General features: G+C 47.7%; 1 protein-coding gene across 5 annotated transcripts in view; it reads right to left on the bottom strand.

Annotated features, from left to right (window-relative positions):
- Nucleotides 1-10725, bottom strand: part of LOC112899571 (probable cleavage and polyadenylation specificity factor subunit 1) — a 28317-nt gene extending 17592 nt beyond the window's left edge. For 3 of the 5 annotated variants that reach the window (XM_025968085.1, XM_025968086.1, XM_025968087.1), the window contains exons 1-12: nt 10029-10723; nt 9786-9923; nt 9007-9160; nt 8611-8746; nt 7542-7687; nt 6627-6722; nt 6483-6535; nt 4897-5028; nt 4767-4818; nt 4545-4661; nt 1610-1747; nt 1274-1399 (exon numbers count right to left, since the gene is read on the bottom strand). In XM_025968085.1, the coding sequence (XP_025823870.1) occupies nt 1274-1399; nt 1610-1747; nt 4545-4661; nt 4767-4818; nt 4897-5028; nt 6483-6535; nt 6627-6722; nt 7542-7687; nt 8611-8746; nt 9007-9160; nt 9786-9923; nt 10029-10366 (1626 nt within the window). In that variant the 5' untranslated portion in view covers nt 10367-10723. Of the gene's footprint in view, nt 1-1273; nt 1400-1609; nt 1748-4544; nt 4662-4766; nt 4819-4896; nt 5029-6482; nt 6536-6626; nt 6723-7541; nt 7688-8610; nt 8747-9006; nt 9161-9785; nt 9924-10028 lie in introns of all 5 variants that reach the window. The other 2 variants (XM_025968089.1, XM_025968088.1) reach the window with 2 other exon arrangements.
- Between the last annotated feature and the right edge of the window lie 15013 nt (nt 10726-25738).

Genomic DNA, 25738 nt, shown 5'->3' with positions numbered 1-25738 from the left:
CAGCACTACTGAGCCATACGGCCTACGCCTAGGGCAGCAAGCCCTTCTGCCCCTGCAGCTTTCCATAGCTGTGCTTCCTCATGGAAGGCATGTAGTGCACCTTGTAGATTAGGGGCAGATCCATCAAAAATGCAACCATTACGGTGCTTCCAGAACGATGTCTCTATGTTACTTTGTTTACATTGGAGAAAAGTTAGTTTGTCTACTTCAGCACCTAGAATTCTAATTGCATCAGTAAGTTAGCGTAAGGATTGGATGTGCCAGATCTGTGTGTTAGGGCTGGTCCTACATAAGGGCTCCTAAATTGATAAAGTGAAAATAATAAAATCAACTTCCTTTGTTACCCCAGTCTATCTCCTATCATTCCAAGCAACCAGAGCGTCGATTTTTTTTTATTGCAGTGTTTAGCCTGTCAAGAACTCAGTCAATGATATTGCGTATGGAAGAATACACAAAAGATCAAAACATGCAATAAAATGAGTGGAAAAATTAATCTATGGCTGCTGACCACAGGTGAGATTTTTTTATTTAGTTCTTTTGAGAATTTTAATTTGCAAAGGGACCCTCTGAGATACAATTTCTAAAAACAGACCCCAGAGTTCAACGATAATTGTCACAGCACCGAAGGCACATACCACAGCGCTGTGACAGTTAAAGTTGGCCCTGCTGTAACGTCAGGATACGTGACACCACAGTATACACCCTTAGCAGTGAGCACCATCCCAACAGGAGCCAAGCTCTTGGGCAGTTGGGCCCATTTTTCGAAATGGATTCCTGGAGGGTCCATTTGCAAAATAAGTTTTTGCAAAGGGCAAGTGTGAATAGGACTGGATCATAGATATTTTTTCCACGTTTTAATATAGTATACAGTATTAAGTCTGCACACTTTAATTTTTTGCTTTGTAATTGTTTTAAGGATTCCATTAACCCATCCAGGTAATAATCCGGGCCTGCAGGGGGACTGTGCACTGCCAAGTTCTCTTGTATATTTAGTAAGCTTTTGCCATGTTTTGTTTGACTCTCCTTTCCTTATCGATGTGTTTCCTTGACTTCAGTATCATATTACAATCCAAATTTGCACATAGAATAAACAATCTCAAAACCCATCTGGTATTAGATCCCATAAAACACTCAGATTTTGAGCAGCTGAAACTACTTAGGACCTGGATTTCATACCTTCTCTCTAAAATCAATTATGAAAATATATAATAAACTATAAAAGAACAAGATAGACTTCATTATAACCCACAATTTCAGAGTTCAAACAACTTACCAACTCATAATTGCTTTGTTTTGCAATGCCTGCCGCATTGGGATCCGAATTAGTTCTTAAACCATATGCAAAATCCTTCAGAGGACCAATATTGATCAGAGCATCTCTCACGACAAATGAGATCTTCTGTAAAGTTTACATGAAATGAATCGGCAATAGGAGAGAAAAAAATGGCAAGCACCTATGCAGCAGGAAACTCGTCGTGTAACAAAACAAAATGAATAACTAAAAATAAAGAAGAAATCGTATAACCTACAACAAATGGAACATATAACAGCACTGCAGAAGGTGGATATAAACAGATAGCTACCATACGACAGAAAGTATTCTTCAGACCTGTGCTGAATCTAGACTATTTGGCACTGAATTATTATGAAAAGAAAGTTCCTCAACACTGTTCACATCTTGTAAAACATCAGAAGGAACCCTTTTTATACGCTTTGCGAAAGGCGGGTCACCTTCAATATCAGCACACTGTTGCACAAGTAGACAACTATATCAGTCACCAAGGTTCAAGGGACAAACTAAGTTGAGCATAATTTCCAAAAGTTCACCGCTACATGTTACAAATGATTCGTGCATGGAAAGATGCAGTCATGTATAGAAATAAAATGATACAAAAGATACAAAGACTCACAAAACAAAGCAAAACAATCATAAGAAAAATATATATTAACAATTGCATGAAATAAACAAAAATCTTAATGTAGGAGAGAGGTGCAATGGACGAAACTTAGCAGCAACCTCTAGTCTAGTTTTTTTCTTGAACTAGCCCTAGCCTAGTTTTAATCAAGCAGCTAGACTAACAATAAAAAAACAAGCATCGAAAGTTTTTTCCTGCACTGACATTCCTACCATGTGATTCTAGATAGTATTTCTGCATGGATCTAGCCTGATTCCAATTGCATTTTCTAACATGTAAGAGCTAGGACGATTTACACAAAATCATAGGTTAGCAGAATTGCAAGGCCATTGTAAACTTGCAATACAAATACATTTGATTTTTAAGTCCATATTTTCCTAGTTAATTCCCTGACCTGCGGTCGCTCCATCACCACGTGATGTCGAGCAACCGCACCCTTCCAGGGTCTTGCTGGGAGTCCTGCTGGAGGACCCTATCGACGACCCCACCATCATTTACCGTGGGCCACCTCTTCAAGCAACTTCTGCTCCCTCCTAGGCTGGTCATCCGTGATAGGAGGTCACAGGCCACCACCAGCTGTCCAACGTCCTGCAGCCCATCCGCCCAACGCACCCGAGCCGGCCCATGACCACTCCGTTTGGTATGTCTACAGCAGACGACCTCGGGGAGACAGCTACTTCACCGCCACCTGTGCCGGCCCAAGTTCTAGCTGCTTCACCGCCACCAGCTCTTGCCCCGGCGCCAGTCCCTACCCCGGCACCGGAGCCACGCCGCCCAGTCACACGCTCCCAGACGAGGACTCTTCGACATGTTCAGTTCATGAACCTCTCAGCAACTGCGCCACCGATTTCGCCGATTCCGGCTAACTACAGGAGTGGGCTGGCCGATCCCAACTAGAGAGCGGCAACGGATGACGAGTATCAGGCGCTCATCTACAACGACATCTGGTGTCTCGTACCATGACCACCAGGTGCCAACGTTTGTGACGGGCAAGTGGATCTACAAGCACAAGTCCCAACTCCAACAGCACACTTGACCGTCACAAGGCGCGTTGGTTGGTTCACAGCTTCTCTCAACGGCACAGCATCGACTGCGATGAGACTTTCAGCCCCGTCGTCAAGTTTGCCACTATCCGGGCCGTCCTCAGCATCACTATCTCACACGCCTGGCTGATACACCAGCTGGACGTGAAGAATGCATTCCTTCACGGCCAAGTGGAGGAGACAGTCTACCGCCAACATTCACCAAGCTTCGTCGACTCCGCCGCGCCTAACCATATGTCTATTGCAGAAGTCCCTTTATGGACTTAAGCAGGCCCACCGCGCGTAGTACCAGCGCTTTGCCACGCATATCACGCAGCTCGGCTTCATCGCGGCGACCTCTGGCACTTCCCTCTTTGTTTACAGGGCACGAGCATCGCCTACTTGCTCCTCTACATCGACGACATCATCACAGAGTCATGGTCAGACCTTCATCGCATCACAGCACATCTTCGCACCGAGTCTGCAATGACAGACCTATGCGACCTCAACCACTTCCTCGGCATCGTTGACACGCTCCACCGATGGCATGTTTGTATCCTAGCGACAGTACACCCTTGACCTCCTCCAGGGCACGGACACGGCTGTGTCACTCCACGTCGAGCCCAATTGACACTCGAGCCAAGTTCTCCGCTTCTGACGGCGCTCCGATCGCCTACCCCTCCGAGTACAGGAGCATCGACCTGGCCTACGTCGTTCAGCAGGTCTACCTCTTCATGTCTGATCCTTGCGAGCCACATCTCGCGCTGATCAAGCACATTCTATGCTATGTAGAGGGCACCCTGTCGAATGGACTTCACATAGGCACCAGTCTCGTCGAGTCTCTAGCAACCTACTCCGACGCCGACTGGGCTATAGCTGCCCCGACACCAGACAGTCCACATTCGGCTTCTGCGTCTTCCTCGGCGACAACTCGGTGTCCTAGTCCTTCAGGCGCCAGACCACTATCTCCCGCTCCAGTGCTGAAGCGGAGTACCGTGCTATTGCACACATCATCGCCGAGTGCTATTGGCTCCGCCAACTCCTATAGGCGCTCCACGTCCCGATTGCTACTACGACCATTATCTATTATCACAACATCAGCGCGGTCTACATGACTGCCAACCCAGTCCATCATCGTCGCACCAAGCATATCGAGATTGACATTCAGTTTGTTTGCGAGAAGGTCTCTTTGGGCCAAGTTGGTGTTCTACACATACCGTCCTCCCACCAGTTCGCGGACATCATGATCAAAGGTTTGCATGCACAGTTGTTCATTGATTTAGGTCCAGTCTTCGCGTCTAAGATCCTCCAGCTACTACTGCGGGCATGTATTAGGGAATGTATAGCCAGTGATTTGTTCATTCCTTGTATGGTATATCATTGGATATATATAATGCAGCCAACCCCCCCCCCCCCACACACACACACACCCCACCCACCCTCCCTTCGTTAGGGTGTGAGGTGTTCTCTCATATTCCTTCTAAGTGAGCAGCATTTTTAGCATATAAGTTTTCCAGTTAAAATGTTACTGTGGAGAACTTTCTCAAATAAAAACAAATAATTAAGGGGCACAACCAGAGAGCAAGAGAGAGATCTCAAAACTAACCTCATCTGTTAGATCAGGCAGAACAGATGTTGGCACACCAAAGGAAAATTGCACAAGAAGGCTGTCTGCCAGACGACTGCCAAGAAAGAAGAACGAACTTCCAAGAGTTGTAGCACCCTATGCCCAGTAGGTTAGTGGACATGAAAAAAATTATCCTTCAGTTGAGTAATAAATAGTACAAGAGTAATCCCTATGAGCAAAGCAAGTGCATAGGTAACTGACCGAACTGAGAATAGATGCTTTTGATTTCATAAGATCTAATCTTTGCACAGCTCTGTAAATCCAGAAAAGTAGACAATGATCAATATAAAGTGTAGAACACTTGTACAAATAGTAAGCAATAGTATCATACCGCCCATCGTAAACCACTGTTAGTAATAATATTTCTCCATTCTTTGATGAAAACATTACAATATCATGGGATAACCATGTTGCTTTAGCTGCATCAAGCTCCACATGGAAACTCGTTTTAAGAGTTTCTGGGCTGCAAAGTTGACAAAGAGACATAAAGGCACCATAATGAAGACTAAGGAAACTAAGAAACAGCCATTTATGGTAGCAGAATCATGCATGGACCAAAGTAAAACATATTGTATACCGAACCCAATTATATACTTGCAATACTAGACAAGCACCACTATTTTTTATGCAGAAAATATGAACTTGAGCTGCAGCAGCAAATGACACCCTGTTAAGTACTAGTAAATATTGCATATTTCACAGCAACTGCCACTGATAACAGTCTTTTTTGAAGAGAATACGGGGAAGCCATCCCTTAATGGTAATAATCTGGTCTACAAGTCAATTGAATTCTGGATTGCAATATCATGCGACAAACTTTCTCTATTTAGTAAACAACCATGCAAAACGCCTTCCATTCAAAAACCAGGTAACAATTTCATTCAGCTTCAACAGCTAATTTCTCCTTTCCCCCAGCCATTGAAAATTATGCACGGTTTAATAATAGGCAAAACTGAAACATCAGTTCCGCAGACAACTTATAGCAACAGCGCCTGCCGATTTTTTAGAATAATAATGGTGGCAGTACTGGCAATCATGTAAAAGCATATCAACCGATGCAAATATATACTCGTATGCAGGTGCCAACAGCACATTGAAGGAAGTCACATCTAAGATAGCATCTCATTCAAATTGCATAGAATGATAGAATACAGAGTCCTAGTAAAAACTGGTGCTAGGTACAATTGAAAGCATCAGCAAACCCTAATGGACTGGTTCAAAGCTCAGCATTTCACTAACTAATAAGTATACCCTTTATGCCAATGGCCTCCAACTAAAAAAAGACAACCAGGGGGGAGAGACGTACCCCCTGATATTGCCCTTAAGAAGGTTGTACCACCATATAATGTGATCCAAATATTTTTGAAGGTCAACAGGTAAAACATGGTCACTGTTCAAGACTGTTTCATTTTTTTCAGGTACGCAGATGGTTATCATTTTGCAAGAATTTGTCCACAGAAATGACAGCCTTGTACCAATTCAGCATACTTCCTGACCCCCACAAGTTATTTCTGCTGAATCCAGTATTTTAGAAACCTGCCTGAAGCCAACAGAATCTTGACAGTTGATTTATTTTTGCTAGCTTTGATCTAGATCAATTTCCACTACGCATATTCAAAGAGAGCAAACAGTATATCCTTGATGGGTTTACAGGTGAGTGTTGGTGGCCATGCCCCATGGTCATTATCATCTAATGGTTAATGCCACAGTAGCTATATGTGTGCACTAGTGCAAGGTGCTAAAGTAACATAAACATCTTAGGAGTTACCGAGTTACCAATCAGAAACAAGGCATAGTGCCTCTCTGTGATTTGAGGGAAATAACAAGCAAGCACTTTCCTAATGCAGGATGTAGAGGAGTGAGCCAGTCATAAGGAAGATGGAATTTACAATTTTAAGCAAGAAGGCAACATACTACCTGCCATCAGGCTGGGATGAGAAACTGTTCAAGGCAAGTGAACAGGATGTGGACTGCAACAACAAAGAAAATTTAATAATCAATGATTACAGACAATCAAAGAAACAAAGTTCATCAGCCATGAGTATTTTTAGGTGGACCTACCTGACTATGATAATGGATTGAATTTGCACAGATCACAAGAATGCCACTAATAGGCGGAGGAACAGCAAGAAGTTGGTACGCATCATGCGGCAGTTTCTGGAGAGAACAAATAGTACTTTGTAAAGATCACATTGAGCCCAAGAAAATGAATCACTTAAGTGTTTGAGGGAAAAAAACACATTAATGAAGTGATTGCTTCAGTGAAGGAAAGAAGCAAAATAAACCCATAAAAAACAATACACCCAACAGGCTGACAAGGTAGGGAGTTGGAAACCGTGCTAAAAAAAATAGATAATCACATCAACAAATCACAAAAGGAACTGTGAAAAAACTTGAAAATCAATACAACTTCTGGAATCCCATGATAATTTGGATGAAAAAAAATTGAACACAGCTCCAAGATGTTCATTGCTAAGCGCAATTTATGAAAAATAAATTGTTTAGTTTAAAACCAGGTTATACACCTCAGATAGCCCCAAACAACTACATATCTCATAAGTTTAGTACAAAATAATATGAGCTTATCAAGCAATGATGTACTAGATCCAGACTCGGAACAACACAAAGAAGTCAAGAGTAATCTAAGTCATTGCTTAAACCTTTAATCAATTTCTAGCACAAAGAAGTATACGAAAGTACAAAAAGCAAATAACGACAACCTAAATTTCATGGATTTAGAGGTAAGTATTAGTTCTGTAAAGCTGTGCAAGGATCAATGATTTATGTGAAATCATAGTACTTATGATTAAAGCAATACAAGCATATTTTATTGATAAGATATAACAAATGGATTTTATAATTTGTTAATACCCAAACCATATAAATAAGTTAGGAATTTTTTTTGTGAAACAATGTAAGAAGATATAGATTTTAACAAGAAGTGACAAAAGCTTAAAACTGATCTTGCACACTTACAGCAAAAGACCATATCATCGGGTGTTGCTTTAAACTCATACTTATACTAAATGCAGATATCATGCATGTTTGGCTCTTTGATGAGATACGCCCAGCCCACGTAGGCTCTTGCTCATGAAGTATGACCAGCACCGGCTCAATATAACCTGAAGGCATCATAGTGGAAAGATGGCATGAATGGAATAGTTATGAATATGAGAAGTTTGTGCCACTAATGATGAATATATACAGGAACTTTGTGACAAGAAATTAAGAAAAGGAACATGTGATACGCAGAAATAGAAGCAGTGGACAGAGCAAAAGAATAAAATGGTTAAAGAACTCTTTCGCATAAAGCGATTAAAGTCTTGAACAAGAAATGGCTGCTTGGGCAGAGTAATGAAGAAATTGCTCCTCATCTGGTTGTATGGATCCCGAAGCATCCTGCTAATAAGCGCACTGTTCTAGAAGCCATGACCAGACCAACCAGTAATAGATTCAAGAAATTTGCTATCAAGGACAATCTTCATCTTTGGAACTTCTTGCAGAGGTGGAACTACAGCCAGGTGTTCCTGATTCGCACATTTGGAGGCTCTCTATTTCTGACCAGTACTCAGCGAAATCCATGTATGAAGCTCCGTTTCAGGGAGCAGTCCACTTTGATGCTTGGGAGCGCATATGGAAGTCATAGACACCCCACAAATGTCGTTTCACTATGTGGTTGATCATGCACAATCAATGCCAAAGTGCAGATCACCTGGCACTCCGAGGCCTCCCTCATCCTGAATGCTGCCCCTTTTGTAACCATAAGGACCGTGTATGCACACATTTTGACAAGTTCGTGCATCGGTTCGCGCGTTTTGCTACTTGTTGGACCAAAGCAATACAACCATACAAATTGTTGTATGGTGGATACAATTTACTCATCATATTATCATATAAGATATGATGACCAACAGTAGTAATTTAAAAAAAAGCAACATTTAACAAAATAGGATGGAGGGTTAGATAGAAGAATAATGTCAGCACCATCTACTTATAATACCTAGTTGCACATATTGCAAGACATTTCCAAAAGATCTTATCTCACCATGCACAAATGTAAAATCTTTGATGTGATTCATCTCTAAAAGACGCAAGTCAATCACGTATGAAGAATCAATCCGAACGGCAGCCGAACTCAACATACGTGTAGGTTCATCTTCTCCAACTAAGCTCTGCCCAACCTAAAAAGACATAAAATACCATAAATTGCCAATCAATATACATGTAGATTTTACATAACTGTACTAATTTGAAAGCGAACAATAAAACATCACATTGGCAATTAATTTCATGGATCCCCACTGTAAAATAAATTATGAAAATGGTAAAAAAAAACTTGGCTGAGGTTTAATGTTAAATGAATCAAGATTACAGGAGATCCAAAGCTACAAATAGTTACACTTCAGGATGACAACAAGAGACCAAATCAAGGAAAATCGACCTGCGCTGCTTTCAAAATTATCATCTGCAATCCATAAAAAAGTGCAGCACCACATCTCCCTTGAGGATCCGCTTTTATGACAGGACCACAGGCAAAGGATTCCCTGCCTCTTTTCAGATGCAACCAGTCAGGGCCTTCAAAGCAATGCATTGAGCTGAAAGATCAGGAATCATAATCTGTCAGGCAAAGCAACAAACTAATTCAACCATGACAATAATTATTTTAGTTTAGAAAGAGAGCCAGAGAAGAAAAAAAAGGTGCTACTTAATTTTATCAATTTGTGATAAAAATTAAAGGTGCTAGTACTCCCTCTGTTCCAAATTATAGGTTGTTTTGGCTTTTCTAGATACATATCATTTGCTATGCATCTAGATATACAGTGTGTCCAGATACATAGGAAAAACTATGCATCTAGAAAAGCCAAAACGACCTATAATTTGGAACGGAGGGAGTACAAGCCAATAGCCATCAGCATCTTGATCTTTCAAAACCTCTACAAGAACAACACAGCCATTTCATCTAAACATGTTGTGGTAGGCCCAACAAAAGCCACCAATAAAGAGGAAACAAAATAGTATGATCCTTCAACACGTCTAACAGAAATATATATAATACATATATGTGTAAAGTTTCCCCAACAACAAAATTCTAATTTGCACATACTGACTTATCATTACAGTTAGTTAAAAGTTAAATTATTGTGCCCATCTACAGCGAAGAAGAAATACTCTATGTTCGTCGGTCGTTCAAAGTGACAATCCAATGTGACATGTGCATACCTCGTTCGCAGGCCATTGATGCTGTCATCAAACTCGAGACATGCTATTTTTGCATCTTTAAATGCAAGTGTGATGGAGTCTCGTGTATTCTCTGTGCCATCCGACAACAAAGCCATCGACTCAATGTTACCGTGAAGCCTAAATGTCATTCAGAGAACGATTAGTCCTCCAAGAAGCTAACATCACTACCTGAACTCTAAAGCTAGAAGTAAATGCAGAAATGCAAGAAAGCGTCCTCTGCACCTGTAATAGCACACAAGCTCCAGTCGAGCACCAGATATCCCGTCCAGGATGGCACCGGCCGACGAAGAAGTCCCCCCATCCTCAGCCCCCATCACGGTGTCAGTCCTCACGGCGTACACCTCGAGCACGTTAGCCGCCACCACGACCAGGTTGGGGGTGGGGCCCACGCGCTGGGGCGCCCTCGCCGCCGCGGAGTCGATGTCACCCTCGGGACCCGAGATGGTGGGCCCCAGTGAGGAGAAGGCGGCGGCTTCAGCAGGGGAGTGAGTAATGAAGCCGGCGGCGCAGTGGTCGATGCCGGTGGGCCAGTGCATCATCTTGTACGCCGCGTAGCTCATCTTCACGGGATGGGGAGCGCGGGCGACGGCGATGGGGCCCGAGCTCTGGGATTTGGTAGCGCGATTCGAACGAAAAATGGAGCGGGGATTCTTACCAAAACCCTAGACAACCCCTTGGCGAAGCGAGGGGCGGTAGGGTAGAGCTGGGCATCCTACCGGTCGATGGAAGTAGCCGCGGCGCCGCGCGGGTGCGTGCCTCGGCGGGAGGGGAGAGTCGGAAGTAGAAGAAGCAGAGCGAGGCTCCGTCGGCAAGGCAAAGGAACGTCCGGGTCGGTCGGTCGCCTCGCCGCCGCCGCGGAAGGGGGGAGGGGATGCAACTGCTGCGTGGGAGGTTCAAAAAGGCAAATGGGTTTCAGGACTCCGTGCATTGCTACCGGTAAAATGTATTTTCATTATTAGCTTTAAAGTAAAAAATATTCTGCAATAATTTATAGTTTATTGATGTGGATTTTTGAAGACTACTCTATTGTAAAAATCCATCCTTACAACCCTTGCAATGATGCTACTTAATTTCATCAATCAACAACTTTAATCCCATCTAGATAGTATCCATGGCTGCGCTCGGCGCGACGCTCGCAGGAGCCTCCACGGTCGCCTAGCCGCGCTCACCGATTGCCACGTCGCCGCAACCTTTGTTGCCGGAGCCTCCACGGCTGCCCCACACGCTCGTCGGAGCCGTCGCCGCACTCACCGGCTGCCGCGTCGCCGCAACCTTCGTCGGAGGTGCTGCCGCGGTGCTCGCCAAAGCCTTCGGGCCGTAGGCCGGAGCACTCAAAGCAAGGCTCGACGGAAGCAGATGGAAAAAAAAAAGAGCAGCGTCGGAGCAGATAGACGAAACGAAGCAGAGTCGTTCGTGATATTTTAGTTTTTATGTGGGATCTGATGGAACCCGCTGGGGTTTGCTCCGGATCTTTCGATAAGAGTGGGGGATAACTCAATTTGAGGAGGATCGACGTTGTGCTGTCCGATACAACACCACAAGGGCTGCGCTGCGCCTTAGCGACAGTTACACCGCCTCCAATTTGTGTAGTCCTTGCTGTGCCAAGAACAAACTTGAACCTGCAAGCAAATCGAAGAACAAGTAAGAATAAGTGGACAAGCAAACAGCACACAGACTTTGCCCAAAAGATAAATCTGATACACACGAAATTGGGGTTCTGAATCGAGCAAATCGGGTGGTCTAATCGACACACGCGTTTACAAGAAAGTAGCAAACAGCTAGACTTACAACCAAACGAAATCCAAGTCTCAAATGGTGGCTGCTGGTGGTTTATATAGGTGGGGGGCAGCCAAGAGGCGTGGGGGGTGTAAACCCTAGCTTAGAATGGGCTCCTAGTGGGCTGAACTAGATACAAGGGCCTCAGCCCAAGACTGGAAGACTGAACGTCATTTTGGCGATTCTGCTTAACTCCTTTGAAATTTCGTCTTGAGGTTGGATCCATCTGAAAGTAGACTTCAGGAGCTTTCTAACAAGTACTCATGGGCTTCAAACAATGTTCGGAGCTAAGAGTTATGGCCTTCCGAAGTTGCCCCTTCCTGGAGGTCCGAACTGGTATGGTCCGATCTGATCATCCACACTCGCTTTCTTGTCATGTTTGCTCTCCCTCCAATCTGGTTCATGTCCCAAGCTCCTAAGAATAAGAAAAGCATCACAAGAATTTAGTAGTACCCCATTCATGGAGGATGGTTTATGGACAGCGAGGAACGAGTTTACCTGATAATTTAGCTCTCATGCACGAGCTCTTGTCATTGGTCCTTGCTGCGTAGTAAGCATGGGTGTATCGTTGGGAGGGATGTCCTCATCATCCTCCCCTTCTTGCATTTGAGTCGCTCTCGACTCAAGTTCATCTTCCTCACCCAAATATGGTTTCAAATCTGCAATGTTAAATGTGGGGCTAACCCCAAAATCTGCAGGCAACTCAAGTTTGTATGCATTATTATTGATCTTAGGGTGTGTTCGTTTCCTCCCCTCTAAAGTTTAGACCCGTCACATCAAAGAGAATCTTGCTATTTAGAAGTATTAAATAAAATCTGTTTATAAAACTTTTTGCACAGATGGATGCTAATTCGCGAGATAAATTTAATGAGCCTAATTAATCCATAATTTGCCACAGTGATGCTACAGTAATCATCCGCTAATCATGGACTAATATACCTCATTAGATTCGTCTCGCGAATTAGCCCTGAAGTTCTGCAATTAGTTTTGTAATTAGACTTTATTTAATACTTCTAAATGATAAGATTCTTTTGATATGGCACCTCTAAACTTTAGACCTAGGAAACGAACACACCCTTAGCTACAATTTTAAAATGGTCATCAGCTCTCGGAAGCAACTTTGACTTCCTCAAATCAGGAAACCGATCCTTTCTCAAGTGCAGCCAAACTAAATCACCTGGTTCAAAAGTGATATGCTTCTTTTCTCTGCTACCAGCAAGTTTATATTTAGCATTCATGGTTTCTATGTTCTCTTTTGTGGTCTCATGCATTTTCAACATCAACTCAGCACGTTGTTTAGCATCAAAATTCAATCTCTCAGAAGTTGGTAGAGGTAGCAAATCAATAGGGGCTCGAGGCACAAAACCATAAACAATCTCAAAAGGGCTCTTTTTAGTAGTAGAATGTTGTGAACGGTTGTAAGCAAACTCAACATGAGGCAAACATTCTTCCTATATTTTTATGTTCTTTTTCAAAATAGCCCTAAGCATGGTAGATAAAGTTCTATTCACAACCTCAATTTGTCCATCAGTTTGGGGATGACATGTAATGGAAAATAGCAGCTTAGTACCTAATTTAGCCCACAAAGTTCTCCAAAAATGACTAAGAAATTTTGCATCACGATCTGAAACAATTGTGTTTGGCACACCATGCAAACGGACAATTTCACGAAAGAACAAATCAGCAACATGAGTAGCATTATCGGTCTTATGACATGGTATGAAATGTGCCATCTTAGAAAATCTATCCACAACCATAAAAACACTATCCCTCCCCTTCTTTGTTCTAGGCAGTCCTAAAATAAAGTCCATTGAAATATCCTCCCATGGTGCATTAGGAACAAGTAGAGGCATGTACAAACCATGAGGATTAAGGCGTGACTTAGCTTTATGGCATGTTGTGCAGTGAGCAACAAATCTCTCCACGTCCCTCCGCATCTTGGGCTAAAAGAAATGATCAGCAAGGATGTCTTCTGTCTTCTTCACACCAAAGTGTCCCATCAGTTAGGAAAAATTTGTTCCAAGTTTTCCCCTCCTTACAGTTCAGCAACACATCCTTAAAATCATCATTATGAGCATATTGTGCTTTAATCGTTTCCAAGCCAAAAATTTTGCAATCAAGTTGGGACAGCATAGTGTAACACCTAGACAAAGCATTAGCAATGACATTCTCCTTCCCTTTCTTGTGTTTGATGACATAAGGGAAAGATTCAATGAATTCAACCCATTTAGCATGCCTACGATTCAGTTTTGCTTGACTTCGAATGTGTTTTAAGAACTCATGATCAGAATGTATAACAAACTCTTTGGACCATAAATAGTGCTACCAAGTTTCCAAAGTTCGAACTAAAGCAAGCAATTCCTTATCGTAAGTAGAATAGTTCAAGCTAGATCCACTCAATTTCTCACTGAAATATGCTACAGGCTTACCATCTTGCAGCAGCACGCCACCCAATCCAATTCCACTAGCATCACATTCAAGTTGAAATGTTTTATTGAAATCTGGAAGTTGGAGCAAGGGTGCATGAGTTAACTTATCTTTGAGCACGCTGAAAGCATCCTGTTGAGCTACAGCCCAAGTGAAGGTTGTACCCTTCTTAGTGAGTTCATGCAACGGGGCTGCAATGGTGCTAAAGTCCTTCACAAAGCGACGATAAAATCCAGCAAGTCCTAGAAAGCTTCGCACTTGGGTGACCGTTGTGGGAACCGGCCAGCTGTGAATGGCTTTAACCTTGGCTTGATCGACTTAAATTCCCTGCGGTGTCACAACATAGCCAAGAAAAGAGACTCGATCTGTGCAAAAGGTGCACTTCTCAAAGTTACTGTCGGTGTTGAACCGGCTGCCCACCGTGGGATATACCCAAGGCGGTAAGTTTTGGGTGAAGGAACGCCGAGATCAGGAACTCGAAGGTATAAGGAACACAAAGCTTAGACAGGTTCGGGCCGCAAGATGCGTAACACCCTACGTCCTGTATGGTGGTTGTATTGCCTTTGGTGTAGAATGACCTAGTGATCTTCTGTTTTGAGAGGGGTCCCTGACCTCCCTTATATACCCGAGAGGCCAGAGTTATAAAGATGCTAACCAACCTCCGCTGAGGGATCATACCAGAACATATCTCGAGTAAATCCCCTCCGTGTTGGTTAGCTCTATCTCCTATTTAAACGGGATAAACAAGAGATAAACAAGATGAATAAGAGATAAGACGGGCTTAATCTCTTAGACCTCTTTAAACTACGTTATGTGCCCAGCCCGGTGGCCCCGGGTCTGACAAGCCCCCGAGCTCTTCGTAGCTGAGTACTGCAGGCTTATCGAGTACTTCCGAAGTAGTCTTCGACTTCTTCTGGAGCTTCATCTTGAAAACCTTCTTCAAGTACTTGCTTGACTGCATCGAAGCTATGAGGTGCTCATGCCCCGAATTTTTGTTATGGTGTGCGATTCAAAAATCGCACTCCATATGGAGTAGCCCCCGAGCCTTAGGTTGAATCGGAGAATCAGGCTGAGGGTCCCATTTGTCTGTAATCCTGCTTATCCTTCAAAAAATTTGAAAAATAAGTAGTCGATGCCACGTATCCCGCAGCCCCCGAGCCTTGAATCCAAATCCAAATTTGGAGATAAGGATCCAACAACCGTGGCATGCAGGCAAAAAATGACAACTTGCGATATTACCAAAATGATGGCACAGATGATGGGTATTAGATTATTAATTCAAGAAACCCCTTTTTTCGGGCCAACTAACCCTGAAAAAATGGTTAATCGAATATTTAATCCAAACATTCCATCCAATGACCCCTCAGATTCGGAATATTCTCGGAAGTGACTCCTGAACTTCAGAACAGTAACTTTTCCCCACCCCGCTGGTTATTTAACCCCGCGACAACAGTAGGAAAAAACCGTGCTTTCAATCTGCATTCCGCCATAAGCCACCAAAATCCCCAATCTGAGCCAAGTGCCGCCGCCATCCCCCTAGGAGATTCTCCCGCTCTGACCTCCCCGCCCCTCTCCCTGCAGCCCCCGAGCATCTCGTGGCCAGCGCATCGGAGATGGCGTCCAAGAAGTCAGAGATCGAGGAAAAGAGGAAAGAGGCGGAGCCATCAACCGCGGAATGGACACATAGTAAGTGCTCCCTCAACAATCTGAACAAACTAGTTTCCGAGGGGTTGCTGCAAGAGAAGAACCTTGTCAACTGGCGCCCCTCATACCGTGAACCTTTCCCCATGGAGAATGTCGACGAAATCGTCACATTCCTCCATTTTGCCGAACGGGGATTGGCCCTCCCCACTTGTTCCTTCTTTCGTGGCCTTCTTTATTATTACGGGCTTGAGCTCCATCACCTCAACCCTAACTCCATTTGCCACATTTCCATTTTCATCCATTTTTGCGAAGCCTTTCTTGGAATCGAACCCCACTGGGATCTATTCCGCTTTCTCTTCCGCGTCAAACCCTAGCCTACCACGAAGAAACTGTCTATAGTAGGGGGCGCCGGCATCCAACTGCGACAGCAGGCCGGCGAAAAATACCTTTCATACAAATTCCCCTCAAATCTTCCTGGATGGAAAAACCATTGGTTTTACATCGAGAACCATGCTCCCCATCTTCCGACGAAGTCGAACAGACCCCGGTAGTGAGGGGAGAATGGAACCTCGAACCCTCCGGCGGGGAAATGGATCAAGTAAGAGAGCTGCTGGACGTCATTGAGGCACAGAAGAGGAAGGGAGTGACCGGCGCCTCCGTCATGTTCGCATTTTACAAACGCCGCGTCCAACCCATCCAGCAGCGCCATCACCTGGGCTTCGAGTACATAGGCCCCGCTGATCCTTCTCGCATGTGCGCAGAGGATTTGCCCGACGATGTCGCGCTCCAGCGGGTTCAGCGAGTGCTGCTAGACGTGGACGCCGTGCCGTACGTGCCCACATTGTTTTCCGCACGAAATCCGCCCAAACTAGTAAGAATTCGACTTCTTTTGCTGAAGATGGACGCTTTTACACCGTTACTTAAGTGAAGAACTTTCTGCAGGGACACACAGAGCTGTACAGCAGCTACCCGCCGCAGCGTGACATCCCCCGACCAGATCATCTCCTCCCCTCTGCTGCCGCTGCAGCCAAGAAGGCTCGCCTTGCTGCAGCTCAACGCAGCAGCGAGTCCACCGGAGGCGCGGGTTCGCAGGCGGGAGAAGGAGCCGAAGGAGAATCGCGCCGGGACAACTCCTCCGACCAGAGCGTGGAGTTGACCGGCGCTTTACCACTGGTGCCAAAGGGCCATCGACTGGTGCGCAAACGCAAGGCGCAAGAAGTCGAGTCCTCTAGGTATTGATTTGCCGCTTTGACGAGTTGCTAAGTACCAATAGGACTGAATACTGATAGTATCCACTTGTAGCCTTCCTGCTCTGCCCCCCGGGACCGAACCCGAGGGGATGGAAACGGGCCCATCCGCCGTCGCTGCGGTGACCATTGCCGTGGCGGGGACCACTCAATCGGCCGTTCAAGCCTCGCCGCCGGCGATAGAGACTCCGCGATGGGCCTTGCGGGTGAAAAAGGCCGCCAAAAAGAAGTCGACACTGTGAGTTTACCTCCGTCGCTTGAAAATCTTGCTCTTGCCGGCTTGGATAACGACGACTTCGATGTCATCAGGGCTGTGAGCGCGGTGCAGCTTCAGCTGGACCCCGGCACGACTACTGCAGCCCTAGAGCCGTCAACTCGGGCTGATCCTTCCAGTGCGGAGCCGGCCCCCGCTGCTGCGGCCTCCGAGCCCTCGGCGCTCGGAGAGCCAGTGCCCACGGAGCTGGCCCCTGAAGCAGATGCAGCGCTTCCCGACTTGCCGCCTCCCGAGCTCCGACGGGATGAAGCCGAAACTGGTGGCGGAGAACAAGTCGAGACCCCTAATGCCACTCCTACCGATGGCACAGGTACGCGCGTATCTATCGGCGACCGGCTACCGAGGACTAGGCACAATATACTGACGACGTTGTGTACTTGCAGGTGTCCAGCAACCGCCGCCCGGAGATGTCGCCGGGTCCTCGAAAAATCCCCGTGAGATGTTGAGGGCCAGGCCGGGGTACAAGAACGTCATCACCACCGACCTGGTGGACGACCCCCTGCTGACAGCGGAGAATTTAAGGACTTTCAAGAGCACCTTCAAGGAGTTATACGATTTTTCCATGGTAATACTTGGGTGATGTTCCGGTTGTGCATATTGATGAGTTGTTTTAACTCAATCTCCGCCTTTTGCGCAGCATGTGATCACGAAGTCCCAGAAAAAATCAGAGAAGCTCAGCGCGGTTGTGAGTGATGCGCGAGAGTTAGCTGCCCTAGACAAGCACGTCTCCGAAGAAATTACGAAGAACTGCTATCTGCAGCGAGAGCTGGATATGCTGAAGCATGAAAGAACTCGAGAGACTTGGCTGCTCAAGAATGACCTGCAAAACCTCGAGAAGGCCAACTCCGAGCTCCAAAAATAGCTCAAGGAGCAACAAGTGGAGTACCAGGAGCAGCTCAAGGCAGAGAAAAAAGCGCACCAAGGTAGGCCCTCGCTTCCCTCGAGTACTTTGCCTTGGTAACTTCCCTTAGTTGCTGAAATATCTTCACCGCAGAGCTTAGGAAAGTAATAAAACATAAAGAGGAGCTGCTTACTGACGTGAAGAATATACTGTATCGATATACAGATGATGTCGAAAGGCTGCAGAAGGTGATTGGCGACACTGAACAACAGTTCGTCAACTGCCTTCAGCAAATCAAAACGCTGGGCGAGAAGGACGAGCAGCAGCGGAAGGAGCTGGAGGACCTCAGGGGGGCCGCCTAGGAGCTGGTGGACATGGTGGATCCACCAGAAGAAGGCGAAGCGAGCCCACGGCCCCTGCTGGAGCGACTTCACGAAGCCCCGAAGAAAGTGGTCAAGTTCCTATCCGAGGCTCCAGTCGCATGCGTGAGTAATGCCCTCGCGTATGTGAAATCCTTCTTGCCAAACGCGCAGCTAGACATTTTTGCGCAGGGGATGGCGGCGGACTGCACGGACGAGCGATTCGAGGAGTACCTGCGAGAGGCCCAACCTGTAGCAGAACGAATTGTGCATAGTGTACTGCAGGATTAGGGTATGAAAAACAAGTAATTGTTCCTGTATGTGAATGCTTCACGCGCTATCTCTACTTGTTTGCGTGCCTTAGCTGAATTGGGGTCCAGGCTTACAAGACTTAAGTAGTAGACGCTCCTTGGGTGCAACGACACGAAGGGTAGCTAATATTCGTCTAACAGATTGACCACAACTCGATCGAGTGGGTCCAAACTTGTTAGGAAAGAACGCGAGCATCGTCGCGAGGTTGCCGTGCGTAGGGCAGAAAAACAGGACTACCCTGAGTGCGGCGACTATGAGTGTAGTCGAAAGTCGCTCCTGCTGTGAGCGTGCTCCGTAAGCTAGGCAGGACCCGGACGGACGGATCGAGCTTGCTAGGAGCAGGTGCGGGCGGTGCCGCGGGTTTGCCATTCTTTTTGGCAGAAAACAAGACTGTTCTGAGTGCGACCACTCAAGATGTAGTCGAGATAGCTCTTTATGCGAGCCTTTCCAGCATACTGGGTGTAAGCCAGTCGAGCGGATCGACTGCATCGGAAAAAATGCTACTGCTGTCGCGTGCGACCATCCAAGGTCGCGGCGTAACTCGATATGTAGAGGGGTTGGCCGGAGCCGAGGGTTCCGTCAGGAACGGGAGTCGAAAGGAGATGATCGTGGCCGTAGCCCCCGCATCATTCACGACAAGAAGTCAATTTATAGTTGTGTCTGCACGCGACCATGGCCGTCATGTAAGTAAAAAGGAATGTACAACCTGGGTCATGTGGCTCATAGCCTCCAAATTGATTCGGGGAAAGGAGACCTTCTGAGCCCTCGGGGATTCAGCGATCGCCGGGCCTCGACTTAAGGGTAGAACTTGCGCAGGTTCTGAACGTTCCAGGAGTTCGGAACATCGTGACCCTCAGGAAATTGTAGTCGATAAGACCCTGGCCTTGTAACCTGCTTGACGACGAACGGGCCCTTCCACCTTGAGTTGAGCTTGTGTAGGCCAGATTCGTCTTGAATACGACGCAAGACCAATTCACCAACATTGAATGACCGCTCCCTGACGTTGCGATCATGATATCGCCGGATCCCCTGCAGGTACTGAGCTGACTGGACAAGAGCGGTGCAACGAGCTTCTTCCACAGAATCGAGCTCTAACTGCCGCGCCTCGTCCGCCTCGCCTTCGTTGTACATTTCGACCCTTGGAGACCTCCACATGATATCGGCTGGTAGAATGGCTTCAGATCCATACACAAGGAAGAAAGGTGTTTGGCCTGTGGCTTTGGACGGCTGAGTCCGAAGCCCCCAGACGACGTGTGATAGCTCGTGCACCCATTTGCCTCCCTTCTTGCTGTTCTCATCATAAAGTCTCTTCTTGAGGCCGTCAATGATCAGGCCGTTCGCCCTTTCGACTTGTCCATTGGCCCTTAGGTGTGCAACCGAGACATATTTAACTGCGATGCAAGCATTCTCGTAGAACTCCTAGAACTGGTTTGCCGTGAAGTTTGATCCCAAGTCCGTGATGATGGTGTTGGGGAAGCCGAAATGATGCAAAATATCTGAGATGAAGTCGACGACCCGATCTGGCGTGAGCTTGGATATCGGCTTGTACTCGATCCACTTGGTAAACTTGTCGATGGCCACCAGCACATGGGTAAAGCCGCCTGGCGCCATCGTGAAGGGCCCGATCATGTCGAGACTCCAACAAGCGAAGGGCCAAGATGGCGGTATAGTGATGAGGCTATGGGCGGGAACATGAGTCTGTTTGCCGAAGAATTGACACTTTTGGCACCTGCGCACGAGATCCTCCGCATCAGTCACTGCGGTGGGCCACCAGAAACCGGCCCTGTATGCTTTCCCCACTAGCGTTCTTGAAGCCGCATGGTTGCCGCAGACGCCCTCGTGGATCTCCCGCAGTATGTCGTAACCATCTTCCTTTGTGACGCACTTCATGAGAACTCCTGACCGAGAGCCACGCCGATAGAGCTTGCCGTCGATCAGGATGAAGCCCTTGCTTCGTCATAAAACGCATGCTGCTTCTGCGCTCTTGGCGTCGATTCCCGCTGGTAGCCGTTGGTCTCGAATGAAGTCGATAAAAGCCTCTCGCCAGTCCTCCTGCAACACCATAACCTCTCGATCGGGTTGTTGGGGACCCACGTCGATGGTTACCTGCAGAGAAGACTTGATGGATGGCTGTTTGAGCTCCTGGACGAAGACTCCCGACGGGACCTGGGCACGCGTGGACCCCAGTTTGGACAAAGTGTCCGCGCCAACATTGTGCTCCCGCAATACATGATGAACCTCCAGGCCGGAGAATTTGCTTTCCAATTTGCGCACTTCCTATACATAAGCATCCATTGTCTCCTTGTTGCAGTCCCATTCCTTGTTGACCTGCTGAACGACAAGAAGAGAGTCGCCATATACAAGTAGTCGCTTGATCCTTAGTGATATCGCCAAACGGAGCCCGTGAAGCAAAGCTTCATACTTGGCTTCATTGTTGGATACCGCCCACAGGATCTGAAGGACATATTTCAACTGTTCACCTCGTGGAGAAATAAGCAGAACACCAGCGCCGCCGCCGTCGAGCTTGAGGGACCCATCAAAATACATGGTCCAGTGCTCTGGCTTGTCTACTGGGGTTGGGACTTGATTCTCCCTCCATTCAGCCATGAAGTCGACTAGAGCCTGTGACTTGATTGCAATGCATGGCTTGAAGTCGATTGACAAAGCCCCCAGCTCCACTGCCCACTTGGATATGCGCCCCGTGGCATCTTGATTATGAAGGATATCCGCCAGCGGGAAATCCGTGATCACAGTGATCTTGTACTCGTCGAAGTAATGGTGTAGCTTTCTTGATGTGATTAAGATTGCGTACAAGAGCTTTCGAACAGCTGGATACCGTACCTTGGATTCGGAGAGGACCTCACTGACGAAGTAGACAGGCCTCTGCACTCCAAACGCATGGCCTTCCTCGCCCCGCTCGACTACGATAGCACTGCTAACAACATGGGTTGTCGCCGCAATGTAAAGTAGTAGATCCTCCCCGGGCAACGGTGCCGAGAGGATCGGAGGTGACTGAAGATGATGTTTCAGATCCTGCAAGGCCCGCTCAGCCTCCTCCGTCCATTGGAACTTACCTTGGCATTTCTGGAGCTTGAAGAAGGGTAGTCCTCTCTCCCCGAGTCGGGAGATGAGCCTGTTCAGGGCCGCCATACAACCTGTTAACTTCTGCATATCCTTGATTGTGGCCGGAGCCTCCATATCAGTGATGGCTGTGATTTTTACAGGGTTGGCTTCAATGCCCCGTTTGCTGATGATGAACCCGAGCAATTTCCCTGAAGGTACTCCAAAGACGCACTTGGTGGGATTGAGTTTCCACCGAAATCTGCGCAGACTGCTAAATGTTTCCTCCAAATCTGCAATTAAGTCGCTGGATACTCTGGTCTTGATGACGACGTCGTCCACATAAGCCTCAACATTCCGGTGCAGCTGATCCGCGAAACACATCTGGATCGCACGCTGATAGGTTGCTCCTGCATTCTTCAACCCGAAGGACATTATTTTGTAGGCGTAAGTCCCGTACGGGGTGATGAAAGCAGTCTTGATTTGGTCCTCCTCCTTGAGCGCGATCTGATGATAATCTGAGTAACAATCAAGAAAACAAAGAAGGACACAACCCGCCGTCGAATCGACAACTTGGTCAATGCACGGCAGCCCAAAATGGTCTTTTGGGCAATGCTTGTTGAGGTCAGTGTAATCGACACACATTCTCCATTCATTGTTCTTTTTCTTTACAAGAACGGGATTCGCTACCCACTCTGGATGGATTACTTCTTTAATGAATCCAGCCGCGTGAAGTTTAGCGATCTCCCGTTTAATGGCCTCACGCTTGTCGTGGGCAAACCTCCGTAGGTGTTGCTTCTTAGGCGTAGCCTTCGGGTGTATATTCAAAGCATGCTCGATCAACTCCCTGGGCACCCCTGGCATATCCGCTGGTTTCCATACGAATATATCTCGGTTAGCCCGAAGAAAGCTGACGAGCGCGAGTTCCTATTTGGCACCTAAACCCGCACCGATGACAGCGGTCTTAGATGAATCTCCCTCCTGAAGCTGGATCGTCTTGAGGGCCACATCATCAGTCGACTGGATGCTCGACTTGCTGGCCTTCTTGGAAGGAATCTCCAGCCCGGACTGGGAAAGCTGCTGCGTGGCCGTGAGTACTTCTCCTGAAGCATCTGGCACGCGAGTAGTCGAAGCGTATTGGATCGCCTCCTGATTGCAGTCATATGACTTCTTCAAGTCGCCACGGAGGGTGAGTACTCCACTGAGTCCTGGCATCTTAAGAAGCAGATAGACATAATGCGGCACTGCCATGAACTTGGCAAGTGCCGGGCGACCCAATATGGCATGATAAGAAGATTCGAAGTTAGCCACCTCGAATTTGATGAACTCGGTACGATAGTTCTCCCGCGTGCCGAAGGTGACTGGGAGGACCACCGTACCCAGCGGGTGTGCCACGTTACCTGGAATGATGCCGTAGAAGGGAGACTTACTGGGAACCAGCATGTCCTTGAAATCCAGGCCCATTTTCTTCAAAGTGCTGATGAAGATGAGATTGAGCCCACTCCCCACCATCGATTAGAACCTTGGTGAGCTTGACCTCCGCCACCACAGGGTCCAGGACCAAAGGGAACTTACTGGGCTCCGAAAAGCTCGTCCACTGGTCATCACGGGAAAACGAGATGGGGACCTCCGACCAACGGAGTGGTCATGGTACCGCCGGCTCGATGGACAAAATCTCCCGGAGGAGCAGCTTCTGATCCCGTCTGGAACAAAAATCCTCGTGTCCCCCGAAGATGACGTTGATAACCTTTGACGCATCTTGAAACTTCGGGTTGCGCCCGTGATCCTCCTGATCATCATCCTCGGGTTCTTTGTCAGCGGGCTTCTTGTTCTTCTTTCCACCACCGGAGTTGCTGAACGTCCTCCGAAGGTGATAGCAGTCGATGGCGGTGTGGCTGGCACCCGGATGCCATGGGCACTTCTTCTGCAGGAGCTTCTCGAACTCCTCCTGCGTCGTTGACTTCTTGCCCCGCGAAGGACGATCGATAGCCGCGATGACATCATCTGGCTTTCGTTTCCGGGGAGGCCCCGAAAAGTCCCGCTGGCCTTTGTCATTGCGGTTGTCATTTGGGCGCCGCAGATTGCTGTCTTGACGCCGCAGGAACCGCTCCTGCATCTTCTCCTCCTGCTCGGACCAATCGTGCATCATATCATGAAGGCCCGCAACAGTTTTCGGCCTGTTCCGCCCGAAATCCCTGTATATGCCCGGGTCGGTGATGCCGTTGTAGAAGCAATCGATGATGTCGTCCTCCAAGATGTTCGCGATGGTGGCGCGAACATCGAAAAAGCGACGCGTGTAGGACCGCAGAAGTTCGTTACGTTCTTGTTTGCACTGGGCAAGATCGTGTCGAGTACCTGCACAGGTGATCGCTCCCTGGAAATTATCGATGAAGACCTTCTTAAGTTGTTCTCAGGAGTCGATGGAGTTGCTGCCGAGGCTCTCCAGTCAAGTGAGCGGTGCAGGATCCAAAGCCATCGGGAAGTAGACGACTTTGGTGATATTTGAACCCCCTGCGACCTCAATGGCCGTGGAGTAGCAATGGAGCCACTACTGGGGAGCCTGCTTGCCGTCGTACTTGGTGATACCGATCGGCTTGAAGCCCTCTGGGTACTTGTAGCTGCTGAAACAAGCAGAAAAAGCAGGGAATCGGTCGTACAGTCAGTACCTTTAGTTTTGACTTCTTCGCGAGTCTTGCGTCTGGAGGAGATCACGGTCCGCGCGTCGCAACCTTCATTGATGTGTTGGCGCAGGTCCTCCGGAGGAGGTCGACGATCGGCCTGTCGCAGATGACCCCCTTGCGGTGGCTGTTGCCTCCCGACAGGTGCCTGGCTCCCACGGGCATTGTCGTTGCTGATCTGGTGCTGAGGACGGCCACCAGCCGTTCGACTACAAGCCTGACTTCGACTCTCGTCCACGCGTTCTTCCCGGATGGTGGACGCCGGATTGTATTGATCCAGCTGGATCCAAGCCCTCTGCGCGTAGAGAAGTGCTTGACGTACCTCCGGATCGTGGCTGCGCTTGAGGATGGCCGTCACCCTGGCGATGTTGGCCACCGGACTCCTGAAACCCCGCTCGCTTACGGCGGCGAACTTAGGGTCAAGCTCGTGATGCATAGATCGCCTACGCTCATTGGCCCTTCTCCGCCTAATTGTGCGGGCCTTGTTCCTGGCCCTCCGCGCCTCACGATCGGCGTCGTTCTCGTCGCCAGCGTTGGCCGTGATCTCATCTTCGGAGATCGCTTCAAAGTTGACGATGGGAAGATCCCCATCGTCCTCGCCTTCTTCGGCCATCAGCACCTGGCGGGAGGAAAGGTCATGAGAGCTTTCGTCGACTAGTTCAGTCGACCCCTCCACCACAGTGGCCAAAGGCCTGCCCTCTTGGAAGGGCAATGGCTTGAGGTGAGCCACAAGCCGTCCCTCCAGCTCGAGTAGATCGAAGAGCATCATGCCCCTCCAATGCACAATGCGCCCCTTCGGCAGAGAGGTGATCTCCAAACCACCAGGACCGGAACAACCCGAAGCCCCCCGACACGCGGTGGCTTCAGGCTTTTCGCCCTGGAGCAGCAAGTCCAGATCCTTCTCTAACATGGAGAGGGACCCGGTGACGTTGGCCTCCTGAAGATCAGTGGCCGGTTTGCATGAACCGAGTTGAGATCGACCATGCGGATCCCTAGAAGAAGTCGAGCCTGGAGCAGATTCCATCTCGATCTGTGCTGCGGAAGTATGGAGCGGCAAGTTGTCGAGCTCGTCAATAAACTTGTCGAGGCTGCTGCGAGGATCCGCAGCGAAGGTTTTTGGCTTCATGTCAACGAGGAATCGCCGATAGTTGCCCGCACCATCTGCGATGCAAACCCACGAGCCAAAAACGAATGTCGTACCCTGAGAGGGAACTGACCTGATGAAACTGAAAGATGCCATCGAGCTTGCCGGTGGATCTTTGACGTGCTCCCCTACCTGGCGCGCCAGCTGTCGGTGTTTAACCGGCTGCCCAC

The sequence above is a fragment of the Panicum hallii genome, chromosome 7 (assembly GCF_002211085.1).
Source record: "Panicum hallii strain FIL2 chromosome 7, PHallii_v3.1, whole genome shotgun sequence".
NCBI lineage: Eukaryota > Viridiplantae > Streptophyta > Magnoliopsida > Poales > Poaceae > Panicum > Panicum hallii.
Note: the sequence above shows the minus strand (reverse complement) of the source record. Positions and strands in the feature narration are given on the sequence as shown.